General features: G+C 43.2%; 1 protein-coding gene across 1 annotated transcript in view; it reads right to left on the reverse strand.

The window, feature by feature from the left end:
* The window catches only part of GLB1 (galactosidase beta 1), a 110466-nt gene that overhangs the window by 51515 nt on the left and 40956 nt on the right, over positions 1-17995 (reverse strand). Inside the window, 4 exon segments of the mRNA XM_017956010.2 lie at positions 6194-6306; positions 11824-11864; positions 11949-12070; positions 14138-14196. Of these exon segments, the coding sequence (XP_017811499.1) occupies positions 6194-6306; positions 11824-11864; positions 11949-12070; positions 14138-14196 (335 nt within the window).

The following is a 17995-nucleotide window of genomic DNA, read 5'->3' on the forward strand; positions in this document are numbered from 1 at the left end:
GACAGAGCAAGACTCTGTCTCAAAAAAAAAAAAACAACAAACCATTGAAACAGACCCATAAGACTTCATGTTATTGTACTGTAATCTGAAAATAGCTTAAAATAATGCCGATAAACATACAACAAAACAAGATGAGGAATCTCAGCAGAGAACCGGAAACAATCTTTAAAATCTAATGGAAACTTTAGAACTGAAAAATGCAATCACTGAAATTGAGTCTGTAATATGAGTTTCACTCAGTTGAAAAGAGGATTAATAAACTAGAAGATAGGTCAGAATAAAATCTAAACTAAAATATGTTGGGGGGAAAGGATAGAAACAATGGAAGCGCTTAAGAGGTACACAGAACACAGGAAAAAACGTCTAACACACATACCACTGGTGTTCTGAAAGGCAAGGTGGGAGAATGAAGTAAACATAACATTGGATAATAGCCAAGAATGTTCTAAAATCTACAAAAGAAGTAATGCCATACATTTAGGAAGTTCAAACACCCTCAAACAAGATGTATATAAAGAAAACTATGCATAGGCATACCATAGGAAAATTCCTAAAAATCAAAGATGAAAAGGAAATCTTAAAAGCACTGGAGGAAAAAGACCTATACTATCAAAGGAAAGCCAGTGACAGGTGATTTTTCAAAAGAAATGATGGAGGTCATACATACAAATATGGAATGGCATCTTGAAAATGCTGATTTTTAAAACCATATAAACTGATAGAAATAAAAAATAGCCCTAGGAGTAGCTTAGACACAACATCTATCTAAGCCATTCCTAGATCCTTTATCCTACGAAACTGTAATATAATAAATATTTGTTATGTTGAATTACTAGGTTTAGGGGTTCTTTGTTACATGGCAATACGTAAGGAGAAAACAAATATGCTTCAACAATTCATATTCACAATCGGCCCTCAGATATATTTGTAGCTAAAATTCACACTGCTTCTGTAGTACAAAAAATCCCTCAATTTAAGATTTTAATTTAAGGTGTAATGTTCCCTGGTATCTGCCAGAAGCAAATGCTAATTCTCTCTGGAAGAACCCACGTTCACCCCAAATCTCAAATAATTCCTAAAGATAAAAGTTCCGGCAGGGCGTGGTGGCTCACGCCTGTAATTCCAGCACTTTGGGAGGCCGAGACGGGCGGATCACGAGGTCAGGAGATCGAGACCATCCTGGCTAACATGGTGAAACCCCGTCTCTACTAAAAATACAAGAAATTAGCCGGGTGTGGTGGCCGGCGCCTGTAGTCCCAGGTACGCGGGAGGCTGAGGCAGGAGAATGGCATGAACCCAGGAGGCGAAGCTTGGAGTGAGCCGAGGTTGCACCACTGCACTCCAGCCTGGGCCACAGAGCGAGACTCCGTCTCAAAAAAAAAAAAAAAAAAAAAAAAAGATAAAATTTCCACGAGTGAGCCCAGGAGTTCAATACCAGCTTAGGCAACATAGTGAGACCCTCGCTCTACAATAAATAAATAAATAAATAAATAAATAAATAAATAAATAAGCTAGGCATGGTGGCACATGCCTATAGTTCCAGATCCTCAGGAGGCTGTGGCAGGAGAATCACTTGAGCCAGGGAGGTTGAGGTTGCAGTGAGCCCTGATTGCACCACTGCACTCCAGCCTGGGCGACAGAGTGAAACCCTGTCTCTAAGAAGAAGAACAACAAAAACAACAACTACAAAAAGTTCCAAGAAATTAAGCTCAGTCAAAATCACAATACACACACAGAAACAAGGCATCATAAGCAAAAGCTCACAGAAACAACAAAAAGCAGAATGAGACACAGAAAGACTCTGCATACTGAAATGATCAAATAGAGATATATAACAGAACTATCTCTAGTATGTTTAAAGAAATAAAAGAAGAACATGTATACATAAGGAAAAAGCAAGAGAATTTAAAAATGGCTGAGTAAAATTCGAACTGCCAATGTGAACTTATAGAATGAAAAATATAATTTCATAACTCAATGGAAAGGTTTTAATCTCAGAATTTATAGCTGCTAAAAAGAAAACAACAATTGAAGAACATATTTGAAGATAATCAGAATGCCGTACAGAGAAAACGAGATTATAAGCCGTGGAGGCTAGAATCAGAAGCTCTAACAAATTATCTAATAGAAACAAATATTTGAAGACATAATGGCGTAAACTTTTTAGGACTAGTGAAAAAAGATACCAAGCCACAAGTTCCAAAACTACCAAGTGAGATAAACGAAAAGAAAGTCACACTTAGATTCATCACACAGAAACTATACAGCATCAAATATAAAGAGAAAATCTCAGAAGCTGTCCAAGAGGAAAGACAGATTATCTTCAGAAGAGTGACAGAGTACAGCAAACTGACTTCTCACCAGCAACAATAGAGGCCTGAAGTCAGTATGCTGAGAGAAAACTGTCAGTCTAGAAAAACTACATTTTGAGGCTGGGCATGGTGGCTCACACCTGTAATCCCAGCACTTCGGGAGGCTGAGGCATGTGGATCATCTGAGGTCAGAAGTTCAAGACCAGCCTGGCCAACATGGTGAAACCCCATCTCTACTAAAAATATAAAAATTAGCCAGATGTGATGATGTACACCTGTAATTCCAGTTACTTGGGAGGCTGAGGCATGAGAATCACTTGAAGCTGGGAGGCAGAGGAGGGCAGTGCGCCAAGATCTTACCACTGCACTCAGTCTGGGCGACAGAGTGAGACCCTGCCTTACAAAAAAAGAAGAAGAAGAAGAAGAAGAAAAGAAAAACTGCATTTTGAAAATGAGGGTGAAAAACAATTTTCAGACAAAGAAGAATTAATATAATTTGCTCACTAAGTGAAATTCTAAAGAATATGCTTCAGGCAGAAGAAGGGTGACCTCACATGGAAAGACTGAGCTGCAAGAAGGAACAAAAGATAAAGAAAGTGTGGTCCTGGGACAAAGGTACCAGACCTTTGTCTCAAACTGTGCATTCATATATCCACTGCTCACTCTACATCTCCACTAGGACATATACTAGACAAGTCTAACTTTGCACAGCCAAAACTGAACTCCTGATCTTCCCCCACATAAACGGTAACTCCGTCCTTCGAGTTGCCATTTAAAACACTTTAGAGTCACCTGTCTCTCCTTTCTTTCACACTCCCCATCTGAAAATTATATTAGCACTAGTTTCATAATATATTCTGAAACTGCCTAGTTCCTACTACCTTCACAAGCCACAATCACCTCTCACTGAGATGGCTGCAAAAGCCTTCTAACTGGTCTTCCTACTCTACCCTTGCCGCACCTCCCAGGGTCTAGTCTCAAAACAGCAGCCGCATTCTGCTTTAATGGAATGCTTAAACAATGGTTCGCTCAACTCCTCAGTGGACTCCCATTTCATTCAGAGTAAAAGCCAAAGTCTTATGATGGCTTGTAATGCCCCATGTGATCAGTTCCCCGTCTAGCTCCTTGACCTCATTTCCTACTTCTTACCTCTTCATTTACTGAGTTCCAGCCACACTGGCCTCCTTGCTAGACTTTAAAAATGCCATATACCTTCCCAAGTTCTCACTGGTTGAATTCTGCCTGGAATGCTCTTGTCCTGGTGGAGATATCCCACATGGCCCTCTCACCACCTTAAAGTTTTTGTTCGAGCTCCACCTTCTCAGGAAAGCCTACATACACCAAGCAGCTAAAACTGCACCTGGAGCATGGAGAGTACTTGATAAATACTTGTTAAATCATTTGCAAATAAATGGACTATGTGGGTCAAGTGAAATACTATCTGAAGCCATTATAGTAATGCCCCATGGGTTTCATTTTTTAAGGAGGGAACTAAAATACATGAACACTAAACCCAGAGAATTAAAATACATGACAATAATAACATACAAATCAAGAGGGGTGTAATTGGAGTTACAGTAAGTTAAAAAGGGATGCAATAGGGAAAAAGTAAAGACATTGATTAATTTTAAACTATTACAAGACAGCCAGACACAGGAGTGTATATTGTAGGAACTTGCTGCCTAAAAACAAGCAAAACGAACCTCTGGCGATAGAGGTGAGGCCAGCCGTGAGCTCAGGGATGGGTATGTGTGTTAATGACTAGAGAGAGGCATGAGAGGGGCTTCTGGGGAAATGTGTGTTGGTTACAGGGCTGTGCTCCCTTTGTCTGAATTCACTAAGCTGTGTACTTATGAGTTGTTTTTTTCTGGGGGTATATATGTAACACTTAAATGGCAACCACCAAAAAAAATTAGAATGCAGTGAATAACTTCCGAAGTAGAAGAGGGGGGAAAGAAATAAGAGGAATAAAAACCAAACAAACAAAACAAAAAACCTCAGTCTAAAAGAAAGCAATAAAGGGAAAGAAAAAGCTAAAAAGGTAAACAAACAGAAATTATAAAATAATTGAAATTAATCTATGTGTATCAAGTACAATGAATGAGAATGCGTAAATATACCAGTTAAAAGACAAGAAATTTCAAACTGATATTTTAAAAATTCAATTATATCTTATTTATAAGAGACACATGTAAAGAGAACAAAGGATATAAAAAGGTTGAAATTAAAGCATTGGGAAAGATATTTCAGAAAAATACCAAGCAAAAGTATGCAGGTAAATGGTGTTAATGAATAACAGACAAACAAACAAACAAACAAACAAAAAGGTTCCAAGCAAAAAGCCTTATTAGAAATAGGGGGTTATATAATCCCTTTACTATAAAGTACTGAAGGATTTAATTCTCAATTTGCCCACCTAATAACATAACCTCTGAACTGGCAGAGCTACAAGGGGAAATACATGAGGACAACTCTCAATAAATAGTAGACTGATCTGACAAAAAATTAGGAAGCAGATCAAAGATATCAATGGCACCATTAATAAACGTAATCTGATGAACGTGTATGTAGAATATAGTCAACAACTGTAAAGTATACTTTCTTTTTATGCACACATTGACCATTAATATTGGTGTATGTCAGGCTCTAGGACTAGGCTTAATAGCTTTCAAGGGATTGGTATCACACAGATTATATTCTCTAACCAGAATGCAAAGAGGCTAGAAATTAAAAAAACCAGAAAAGTACTTATTTCTAGTAATTTAAAAAATACGCTTCTGCACATATCAAGGGTAAAGAGAAATCAAAATAGACATGTTTAGAAGCAAACAGTAAGAAACAGATTGCACATCAAAACTTATGAGATAAAGCCACAGTAGTACTTGAAGGAAATTTATAACCTTAAATATTTATATTAGAAAAGAAGTAAGGCTGCATTAAAAAGCTAAGCTTCAAATAAAGGAAGAAAATAATAAAGACAGGAACCAAAAGCTTCAAAACAGAACAAACATATGAAAGAGCTTGGGAGACATTACTATAAATTCTGTAGAGGTTAAACCCATAATAAAGGAATAGCATAAGCAACATTTTAACAATACATCTGAAAATCTAGATGAAATGGACAAATTATAAGTGTGGTAAGTCTAGATTATATTATCTTAAAAAAATGTGTAATATTCATTTTAACACATGCTTAAAATTAAGACGACATCATACTTAAACAAAAAAAAACACATACCATTTATAGGCAGAAAACCTTTGTTTTTTAACTTCAAAACTCAGGTGACTGAGCAGAAAAACTGTGGGTTTTTTCTTTTAACCCACAGCAGAGACAGGAAACCCCACCTAGGTGCATTAGGTGCCTCAAAATGTTACAATGCTAGCAGGACTAAGCAGTTCAGGTGCAGTCCAGAAGGAAACAGCAATCACTTGCTCCAAATAGAAAAATGAAGCTTCACTGACAGCTGACATCTGCACCATGCTTCACAGTGTCTGAAGATTTGTTTTCCTATGTACATCAGCTTTTTAAGTAGACACACATTTTCTTACATGTAAGATAAATAATAGTTAACAGCTACCACTTATTAGACATGTATGTGTCAGGAACTGTCCTAGATGGCTTACATACATTCTTTTCAATCTTTACAACACAATCAGATGCTGTAATCCCAGTTTTACAAATAATCAGCAGACTGATTTGCTCATAGACTCATTCTTAATCACGTGGGTACAAGACGCAAACCCAAGTCTAGCTGATGCCTCCCTTCATCCATCCTTTTAAACAGGAGGGCTCCGGGCAGGAAGTTGTCCACAGAGCCACAGTGAGTTCAAGAGAGGCTCTGTCCAAGATCAGCCCACCACAGCTCATACAAAGCACCCACCTTCTGGATAACGCTTCGCAGAGCAAAATACTTCTCAGTGAGGTCCCCGGCCTCACTCAGTGGGGCATCATAGTCGTAGCTGGTGGGCTGGGCTGCATAGGGTGAGTTGGCCCCTAGAAGACAAAAATGTGCCACTAGTTATTACTGATGGCCCAGCTCTGGGACAAGTTCTTTGGGATCCATGAGCTCAGCACTGTGGAGAGAGAAAACTAGAAGACACGTTAAAACCAGTTGTTGGGAGACACAGATGTGGTCCTCAGGATGCAAGGTTTAGAGGAAGGAGTTTCTTTCTAAAGGCAGCACGTACCAGGCACCTTCGCGTTTACCAAGCACGCTTTCCATCCACTGTCTACAGAAGCCCACAACTGTGATTCTCACAGGTATCACCCCCACTGGACAAGCAGGGAATCTGAAGCTCCCCACAAAAATCTGCTAATACCTCACAACCAGTAATGGCAGGGCTTATGATGTGACCCCCATCTCCGACTATTCATCCTGTCAACTCTGAACTTCTTCATGTCCTCAAGCTGTGGCTGAGAAAAGCTCAGTGGTGAAGACACAGATGACTAGGCCATGGATCGGCAGAAAACCGAGGGCTTATTAAACCAAACACAGAGGGAGACGACGGCAGACCCACATCAGCCACAGAGGTTCAAATGTAATCCGAGGGTCTCTGTTGCATCGAAGACTGTCGATGGGGCTGCGGTGCACCTCCTGGATCCCCCTTTAGAACCAGGGCACTTGCTCATTCTCCCAGCAGCTAGGGCTGTTGTCTGCTGATATTTCTCAGATGTGTCCGTCTCTGGGTGCTGGCCTCTGCTAAGCTGCCTCACCCAAGGTTACAACCCTTAGGGATAACCCACACCCAACAACTGACCAATGTGCCTCAAACAGTCATCCCAGCTGCAGAGCTCCCTCTGAGAGCTCTGAGATTGGTTGAGGCCACTTGTGAAGCTGCACCACAGCCCCACTTCTCCCTCTTTATCTTACAGGCATTGTTTCAGAGAGCACACTCAGTAAGCTTTCTGCCAGGTAATCTCGGAGTCTGTTTCCCAGGGAACTTGACCTACAACAAAGGCCAAAGGATAGTGCCAATACTGAGTACACAAAAGGACTAGAAAAACAAATACTCCTGCAATTACTGTGCAAGGGGCGGGATCTAGACCAGAGGATCCCAAACTTGTCAGGGATGATGTTCACAGGTATGAGGTTGTCTGCAATATTGGGTGGTACTTCCAAAACTTACCATGCTTAAGTGTCACACGGAGAGCCTGTTAAAACAGATTCCTAAGCCCCATCCTAGAGATTCTGATTCAGCAGGTCCAGAGTGGGGCCTGAAACTGCATTTCTAACAGGCGTCCAGGTGATGCTGATACTACCATCCATAGACCAGCAAGGCTTTGTGCCTTCCTCCTCTACTTCAGACAGCATATTGCAATGCACGTGCGTGAGAGTGTTGTTATTTTAGGAAGAGTCTTTTGTCCAACCTAATTTGTACATCAATGAGGCACAAAACATGATAGTTTACCTAGGATTAGTAATAAATTCCTTGGATGCAGCTCACCAATGATGGAGCCACCTTGGGTGACCTACTGATGGTAGAGGTGACAGATGAGCAAGGCTGAGGATCAGATCAAGCAGGTCAGCTCCAAAGACCTTTTCATTAGTTCTCTGCACAGAATCTAAACTTTGAAAGATCTGGACCACTCAACCAACTGAATTGATCTAGTCATACCATTTCTCCCATTTCTTATTAATCAGAGACAACTCACAGTCAACAGGTCTGCCTGCCTTAAGGGATGCATAGGTTAAAACACATCCCTTCCTGTGAGACACAAAGAAAAAAAAAAAACCCACATCCGTTGCTGCAAGGAACTCACCTTCTTCGTGGCCCTCATCTGCTTCTAATGTGGTAGTCACCCATGCTGCGCTGTGTTTCTTACTTGTATGTCTCTCTCCACACTTCACTGCTTGCACCTGAGGGGCAGAGACTGCCTCACTTGCCCTTGAGTCCTCAGCCAGAGCCCGGCATGGAGGGGGTTGCCAGGTTGAGCTGGGAAAGTATGACCTCCAGAAGCACACTTTACAGGCCGAGGGAGCCCAGGCTGGGAAGCTGTCCAGTGGGTTTAAGGATGGACTGGAAGACTAAGTCTTTGTTCTAGTTCTACTGGCAGAATCTTACTTTGGGTGTTTTTAGACCACCATAGGGCAGCATCGCAGAGAAATGGTGCAGATTCAAGCCTCCTCTGGCCACCTAAGAGGGGTGAGGTGTGAAGGCGAAAGAAATGGTGATACTTTGCATTCACCAACATTCCACATTGTGTGAGAAGTACAGGAGCGTCTGGACCCTGTAGGCAGCCATCACACAGCTCTGGACACACACAGGCATGGAGGAAGGAGACACACACCTGAACAGGCAGGTGCATGTTCCTGTGGGTGGGATGGGCAGTGAGCTCCCCACTCCCCATAGTTTTCTCTCCCTGCTCTCCTCTGGGGAGCCGGCCTGAAGAACAGCTGCTAAGTACAGACTGGCCTTCTCTCACTTCCTCAAAGAGACGGGGCAAAAAGGCAGCTTCAGAGAGGCTTGGCAGAACACAGCGGGGCGGGTGTGGGGGCTGGTTCAGGGGCTCCAGGATGCAAAGGGTGATCCAAAGGGCAGTGACTCTGGCTCACCACTACCTGAATTCCAGTCCAAGCTCCACCCCTTGCCAGCTGAACAGAAAACGTGTGGACTTTTTTTTGCATTCAGTTATTCTTATCTGTAAAGTGGTGTTGATAATCTCTAATTAAGATGAAGCTAATATGCAGGCTAACTAAGACAACAGAGGAAGAAAGAGGAATTCTATGGATTATGGCAGAAGAAGGGGCAGGGAAGAGGATTAAGGACAATGTCTATGTTCTGACAGTTTCTATAATGTCCAATTTTTTTCTAAGATGAATGTGTTATTTTAAGTATAACAGTAAGATTTTTAAAAATTTGTGTCATGAACCATAAAGCTCCAAAAACGACGTCTTTTTTCCTGGATTGGATGATTGGTCTCGATCCTATCAATGGCAGCTAGGGGGAATCACCATCTACTGAATGAAAAAGGTACCCACCAGGTCTCAACTGTTCTCATAAGATGAACACACAGGGATGATCTAAAATATCAATGACCAACCTTGGCACACTATTATCTTTTCTTTTTTAAAAATTTAATTTAATTTTAAGTTCTGGGATGTATGTGCAGGACGTTTAGGTTTGTTACATAGGTAAACATGTGCCATGGTGGTTTGCCACACCTATCAACTGGTCACCTAGGGTTTTTTTTTTTTTTTTTTTGAAGATAAAGTCTCGCCCTGTCACCCAGGCTGGAGTGCAATGGCACGATCTTGGTTCACTGTAACCTCCGCCACCCGCGTTCAAGTGATTCTCCTGCCTCAGCCTCCCAAGTAGCTGGGATTACAGGTGAGCGCCACCACAACTGGGTAATTTTTTGTATCTTTAATAGAGATGGGGTTTCACCATGTTGGCCAGGCTGGTCTCAAACTCCTGACCTCCCGATCCACCCACCTCGGCCTCCCAAACTGCTGGGATTACAGGTGTGAGCCACCACACCCAGCCTGGTCACCTAGGTATTAAGCCCCGCATGCATTAGCTATTTATCCTTATGCTCTCCTTCCCCTCATCACGCACCCCAGACAGGCCTCAGGCACGCTATTATCTTATATGCAGTGACATTTGAGTTTTCCAATATCTTCATTTCTTGGCTCTAATAATAGTATTAAAATTGATAATGCTTGTAAGCAATGTCTTCTCCTAGCCCATCTCAGCCCGCAAAAAAGACAGCAGTTCAAAGGAGAAACTTCATTAAGAGCTGACAGTATCCAATTTCAGATCCTGAGAAATTTAGGCCCAAACTAAACCTTCAAAACTCAACAGCTGGGCATCCTCCATGATTCAGAGAGAAAAATGCAAATACAGAGACAGGTAGGGAATGAAGCTTAGAGAAAAGCCAGTACAGCATCATTTGTCTTTGCAAAAAGACAAAAAAAAAAATCAATCAAAGACATTGCAGAAAAATTTTGTCATAATTTTTCCTATACAAAAAAAATATACAAATATAAACTGGTGTGGCCATTTTGGGAAACACTATGGCAGTTCCTGAAACTCTAAACATAGAGTTACCATATGACGCAGCCATTCCACTTCTTGGTATACACCCAAAGGAACTGAAACAGGAATTCAAACAAATCCTTGTACATTAATGTTCAAAGCAACACTATAACCAAAATGTGGAAATAACCCAAATGTCCATCAACCAATGAATAGATAAATAAAATACTGTACATCCACACAAGGGAATACTATTCAGCAATAAAAAGGAATGAAGCACTGATACATGCAACAACATGGACGAACGTTGAACACATTGGGCTAAATGAAATAAGTCAGACAGGTATATATACATGGTTCATTTATACAAAATGCTCAGAATCAGCAAACCAACAGGGACAGAAAGTATATTATTTCCAGGGACTGGGAGGAGGGAGAGTATGGAATGAATGCTAATGGGTATGGAGTTTCTTTTTGGGGTGATAAAATGTTCCTGAATCAGATAATGGTAATGGTTACACTACTTTGTGAATACAGTAAATACTACTGCATCATATACTTAAAAACTGTAAATTTTATGGTTTGTAAATTATACCTCAACAAAATAAAATGTTAAAAGAAAAAGACCACAGTAGAATATTTGAACAAATAGGCTACAGTTATAGACTGTGACTGAAGCCTGCCCAACTAGCCTGGTTTAAAACAGTAAGGCTTCTAAATGCTCACATTTATTTCCCTTAAAAATTATTTTGTTCAGGCGTGGTGGCTTACGTCTGTAATCCCAGCACTTTGGGAGGCCGAGGCGGGTGAATCATGAGGTCAGGAGATCGAGACCACCCTGTCTAACATGGTGAAACCCCATCTCTACTAAAAATACAAAAACAAAAATTAGCCGGGCATGGTGGTGGGTGCCTGTAGTCCCAGCTACTAGAGAGGCTGAGGCGGAAGAATGGCGTGAACCCAGGAGGCAGAGCTTGCAGTGAGCCGAGATTGTGCCACTGCACTCCAGCCTGGGCGACAGAGTGAGACTCTGTCTAAAAAAAAAAAAAAAAGAAAAAAAATGTAAGAAACATTATTTTTAAAAATTATATTGGTAATCCTTACATGTTATAAAAGTTAGGGCCAGGCACGGTGGCTCACACCTGTAATCCCAGCATTTTGGAAACCAAAGTGGGAGGATCACTTGAGGTCAGGAGTTCAAGACCAGTCTGGCCAACATGGTGAAACCCCGTCTCTACTAAAACGCAAAAAATTAGTCAGGCATGGTGGCGCGTGCCTGTAATCCCAGCTACTTGGCTGAGGCAGGGGGATCCCTTGAACCTGGGAGGTGGAGGCTGCAGTGAGTTGAGGTTGTGTCACTGCACTCCAGCCTGGGCGACAGAGTGAGACTGTGTCCGAAACAAACAAACAAAAAAAATTTAGGAGAGGATAAACAAAAAAAAGAAAATAAAATTGTCTGTGGGCACACCCCTCCCCAAATTAATCAACTGAAACATTCTAGCATAAGTTTCTACAGATGTTAAAGTGCTCTTACCATTCCAATAGGCAAAATTGGTCCCACCTATAAACATGTACCTACAAGGAAACAAAAGAACACAGTACTTTACCGTGAGCCCACGGCTACTGAGGGCACCCGCCCCTCAGGCAATGAACACTCACAAGTTCACACTCGCCCCACGGGCAAGTATATCATACAGGGAGGAAGCCACCACTTCAGTCTTGATTGTGGAGTGAGGTTGGCCCCAGTGGTCTAGCCAGCCAGTATAGAATTCAGAATTGATCTAAAACAAAAAAAGAATGTGGCCCTTAGGATAGACTTATGACCTTCCAATGCCAGGGCTTCCCTGCAATGCCCCATCTATGACAGGTGGAAATGGGGTTGACATGCATTGCTTAACCCAGAGTTGGGGTACCAATGAGCACTTCCAATACCAGCAATGCCTATGTTCAGTCCTCAGGTTCCAGCCTAAAGTGAGATCTCATCTTACACAAGGTAAGTATTCCTGAAAAGTGGTGCCTACATTAAAATTTAGATAGCTGATCCCCTGTTTAAACACAGTAGGAAAGTCTTGTTGGGCAAAGAAATTGTATAGCAAAATAGTTTTATAGAATAACAGCTCCAGGCCGGGCGCGCTGACTCACACCTGTAATCCCAGCACTTTGGGAGGCCGAGGTGCGCGGATCACGAGGTCGAGAGATTGAGACCCTCCTGGCCAACATGGTGAAACCCTGTCTCTACTAAAAATAGGAAAATTATCTGGGTGTGGTGGTGTGCCCCTGTAGTCCCAGCTATCGGGAGGCTGAGGCAACGGAATCGCTTGAACTCGGGAGGTGGAAGATGCAATGAGCCGAGATTGCACCACTGCACTCCAGCCTGGCGACAGAGTGAGACTCCGTCTCCGAAAAAAGAAAAGAAAAAAAAAGAATAACAGCTCCAAGTTCACCCTTTGTATGGATCCAGATTTTCAGATCTCAGGTTGATGTATAACGAGGTAGACTTGTCCCAGTATTCTGCAAAGCAGGCCTCAAACACTTCATGTTTTTCTTAGGCATTGCCCTGCCAAGCCTTGGTCTAGAGAACAAAAAAGAAATCTGGCCCTTCTCGCGGGCACTTCTTGTTTTAGGTTCCAGGAAATAAGCTCCACCCAAAGTCTATGCAGAGACTGGACTCAGAAAAGATTGTTTTATAAATCAGGCTTGTACACAGGTGGGGCAGTCTGACCTGGTACAGAGAAGGCACAGGATATTAACCCCTTAAACTGGGCTGAGTGACAACAAGAACAGCAACTTCAGCCAAAGACTGGTAGAACGGAGACAGAAGGATTGATAGACTGTTTGCAACCACCTGCATCTTGCCACCTTCCCCTCCTCCTAGCAGCCTACACTGTGTGCCATGAAGCCCTGCAGTTCGGCGTGGTCAGCAAACCTACATCCTCAAAGCCACCTGGCTGTTTATTAAAAATAAGAATCTCAGGGCCAGGCACAGTGACTCACACCTGTAATCCTAGCCCTTTGGGAGGCCAAAGTGGGATCACTTGAGCTCAGGAGTTTGAGACAAGCCTGGCCAGCATGGTAAAACTTCGTCTCTACTAAAAATACAAAAAAATTAGCTGGGTGTGGTGGTACACACCTGTAATCCCAGATACTTGGGGGGCTGAGGCACAAGAATCACTGAACCAGGAGGCAGAGGTTGCAGAGAGCCCAGATGGCACCACTACGCTCCAGCCTGGGCAACAGAGCAAGACTCTGTCTCAAAAAAAAAAGGAAATGAGAATCTCAGGCCCCAGCCCAGACCAAGCAGATCAAAATTTGCTGTGTTTATGAATCACGTGAGGATTAATAAGATCCCCAAGTGATTTGTAAATACTTTAAAGGTGGAGAAGCTCACAAAGAGTCACTTAACACAGACTTGAACTCAGATCCTGGCCTAGCCACTCACTGGCTATATGACCCTGGCAAGTGACATAGGTTCCCTGAGCCTCAAATGGAGACAATAAGACCACATAGGTTCCCTGAGCCTCAATAAAAATGGAGACAATAAGACCACTTATGAGAGTTGCCCTGAGGACCAGAGGAGACCAGGATGCAGAAGCACAGAACCTGATGTGTAACAGGCCATTCATGTTGGTCCCCAGTCTGCTCCACCCCAGTGCAGAAGCTCAATTTCAAATAGAAACATTGTTTCTGCTGTCATTCACATGTCCAGAATGGCTTTGACTCCACAATCCCATTAGCTGCTGACCCCAGAGCCAAAAACATCAAGTGCCTGCTGCCCAGTTTCAGCAGCATGTAACCTTTCTCTCCTAACAGCTGCAACGGTTTCTCCACACCTCACCCTCAATTCTTACCAAGGGTCCTTTGGGCTCACATTTCCTCTGGATTTGGAAAGCATCTGTGATGTTGCTGCCTGAAAATTTTAAGAGGGAGAAGCCAGGTCAGTCATAGAAATGACAAGAGGTTAAATAACAAGAGCCCTTCATGGGACTCGGGCCTGAAGCCCTGCTACGGTCAGAATGTTGGTATCCCCCTAAAATTCTCATGTTGGAACTTAACACCCATTATGATAGTATTAAGAGGTGAGGCCACTGGAAGTGATTGTCATAAGGGCTCCACCTTCATGAATGGGATTAGTGCCCCTATACAAAGAGGCTCCAGCCTGGCACGGTGGCTCATGCCTGTAATCCCAGCACTTTGGGAGGCCAAGACGGGTGCATCACCTGAGGTTAGGAGTTCGAGACCAGCCTGGCCAACATAGTGAAACCCTATCTCTACTAAAAATACAAAAATTAGCTGAGTGTGGTGGCACACACTTGTAATCCCAGCTACTCAGGAGGCTGAGGCAGGAGAATTGCTTGAACCCGGGAGGTGGAGGTTGCAGGGAGCTGAGATCGTGCCATTGCACTCCAGCCTGGGCAACAGAGCAAGACTCCATCTCAAAAATATTTTTTTTAATTAAAAAAATAAAAATAAAAATAAATAAATAAATAAAAAGAGGCTTAACGGAGCTTCCTGGCCCCGTGAGGGCACAGCAAGAAAGCATGGCACCATCTTTGAAGCAGAGAGCAAGTGCTTGCCAGACACTGAATCTGCTGGCATCTTAATTTTGGACTTCACCACCTCTAGAACTGTGAGCAATCAAGTTCTTTTGTTTATAAATTACCCAGTCTAAGGTGTTTTGTTATAGCAGCCCAAACTGACTAAGGCAGGCCCCTTTCCCTTCCCACACCCCATGGGACTGGAATACTTCCAGGCTAGCTTCAGATTGGACCCATCTGAGGATGTGTGTGAACCCGAGAACATTACTACCTCTCTGAGGAGGTCCCCGTGGCCTTTCCTGTCTGCACAACAGTTCCCTTCACAGGCCTGTCTTCTTTACCTGTGTTTCCCCAGGGCCTGGATACATATCTTGTGTGCTTATCTCTTCACAAGAACATCTGGTTGACCTGGATGCACCCCACAGGATGAGCCTGGTTTGAAGATACTTACAGCCTCCATAACACCATACACATGATAGTGCCACAAATATTTGCCAGTTAATTAACAAATCAAAAGGATGTGGGTGCTGTAGTTGTGTTTACCCCTGAATATTGGAATACACTCTGGATTCTAATTTGTACATTAGCCATTCCAAACCACTTGCTCTCAAGTTTTCCTCATGAAATATCCCATTAGGGGTGTCTTGTCTTTCCTCTTGTGTCTTCCATTTTCCCTCCCTCCTCTAAAATGAAAAAGAGGCCGGGTCTGGTGGCTCAAGCCTGTAATCTCAGCACTTTGGGAGGCCGAGACAGGCAGATCATGAGGTCAGGAGATCGAGACCATCCTGGCTAACACGGTGAAACCCCGTCTCTACTAAAAAACACAAAAAACTAGCCGGGCGAGGTGGCGGGCACCTGTAGTCCCAGCTACTCGGGAGGCTGAGGCAGGAGAATGGCAGGAACCCGGGAGGCGGAGCTTGCAGTGAGCTGAGATCCGGCCACTGAACCCGGGGGAAAGGGCCAGAACCCCGTCCAAAAAAAAAAAAAAGAAAGAAAAAATTTCTCCACAGAGAAGGAATGGGCTGCCAAACACTGGGGAAAGAGGAAGCATGAGCAGTGTCCACAACAACCCGAGCAGAGGACGCCCTGGCCCCACACTTCACGACCCAGTTCCCACAACAGGTATCCCAGGGTGGATGTGGCCCCAGCCAACACCCTCTGATAATCACTTGCTCTGAGATGGGCATTTGGCTTCTCTGTAAGGCCAGCTTTCAGGACAGAATATGCTGATCGAGAAAGAGCAGAATCTCATTGGCTGTCTTTTTCACTATTAAGCATTAGGTGGCATTCAGATCTTTAAACACTGTTCTCATGAGACCCACCGGGCAATGCCCCTCTCCCACACAACGCAATAAAGCTGGCAAAAGTCTCCGACTGGAGGGTCTGTCTGCCCCAGGCACCCTGGCCTTGTGGTTGTCTCTTCTCCAACCCCCAGCAGTGACAGTCATACTGTCACCTCATACGAATTATGCTTAAAACACATTCATAATCACCTTGAATTTGTTCCTCCCGACAGAAAAATGTCATGTTTTTTCGTCCCTGTGATGAGAAGCCTGGCCAAAGCAGGAGGAAACCGGCATGTCGCTTCCTCTGCAGCACTTCGTATTAGCTCGGTGCAAAAGTAATTGTGGTTTTTGTCATGGTTTTCTTTTTTTTTTTTTTTTTTGAGATGGAGTTTCACTTTGTCGCCCAGGCTGGAGCACAGTGGCACGATCTCAGGTCACTGCAACCTCCGCCTCTTGGGTTCAAGCAATTCTCCTGCCTCAGCCTCCTGAGTAGCTGGAATTACAGAAGTGTGCCACCATGATTTTTATACCAGCTAATTTTTTTATCTTTAGTGGAGATGGGGTTTCACCATGTTGGCCAGGCTGCTCTCAGACTCCTGACCTCATGATCCGCCTACCTCAGCCTCCCAAAGTGCTGGGATTACAGGTGGGAGGCACTGCACAGGGCCCATTATTTTTTTTTTTAAGGCAAAAACTGCAATCACTTTTGCACCAACGTAACCAACCTAACGGATGAGTCCTTTTATCACCAAATGCTCTCGAAACACTCCATTCACTTAAGGTCAGTTCTTTTCTGTTCTTCTCTTTTTTGATATGGTAGAAGAACCTCTTTAAAAATGTGACTATAGACTGGGCGCCGTGGCTCACGCCTGTAATCCCAACACTTTGGGAGGCCAAGGCAGGCGGATCACGTGAGGTCAGGAGTTTGAGACCACCCTGGCCAACATGGTGAAACCCTATCTCTACTAAAAATACAAAAATTAGCCAGGCGTGGTGGCAGGTGCCTGTAATCCCAGCTACTTGGGAGACTGAGGTAGGAGAATGCTTCAACTTAGGAGGCAGAGGTTGCAGTGAGCTGGGATCATGTCATTCCACTCCAGCCTGGGCAACAAGAGAGAAACTCCAACTCAAAAAAAAAAAAAAAAAGGGACACCAGGCTAATTTCCTCATTTCAGTCTTCTGTACATCCCTCTCAAGAGAGGCAAGCATTGGATGTGCAATGTGCATGAAGTGTCTTATACCTCAGAGGGGAAAACATCAGGGTCTTTATGCTACTCAAGGAACTGGTCTTTTTTGTGTGTGTGTATCTTTTTTTTTGAGACGGAGTCTTGCTCTGTTGCCCAGGTTGGGGTACAGTGGCACGATCACAGCTCACTACAGCCTTGAACTCCTGGGCTCAAGTGATCTTCCTGCCTCATCCTCCCAAGTAGCTACGACTACAGGCACTTGCCACCACGCCTAGCCTGTAACTTTTTATTCTGCAGTAATTTCAAACTTACAGAATGTTGTAAGAATAGTACAAAAAACTCTCCTATTCCCTTCACCTAGATTTCCCAATTGTTAGCATTTTACTAGATTTACTCTATCAGTTTCTCTATAAAAATACACATTTTTCTGAGCCATCTGAGAATAAATTGCAGATGTGATGGCCCTTTATCCCTAAATACTTCAGTGTTCATTCCCTCAGAACAAAGGCATTCTTTAAACACAATATACTTACAAAAATCAGGAAATTACACTGATACAATACTCTTATCTAGTCTACAGACTTTATTGAAAGATTGCAATTGTCTCAATAATGTCTTTCATAGCCGCACACACACACAAAAGTCCAGTCAGACATTTAGCTGTTGATATGGTTTGGATCTGTGTCCCCACCAAATCT

Source organism: Papio anubis, chromosome 2 (genome assembly GCF_008728515.1).
Source record: "Papio anubis isolate 15944 chromosome 2, Panubis1.0, whole genome shotgun sequence".
NCBI classification, from domain to species: domain Eukaryota; kingdom Metazoa; phylum Chordata; class Mammalia; order Primates; family Cercopithecidae; genus Papio; species Papio anubis.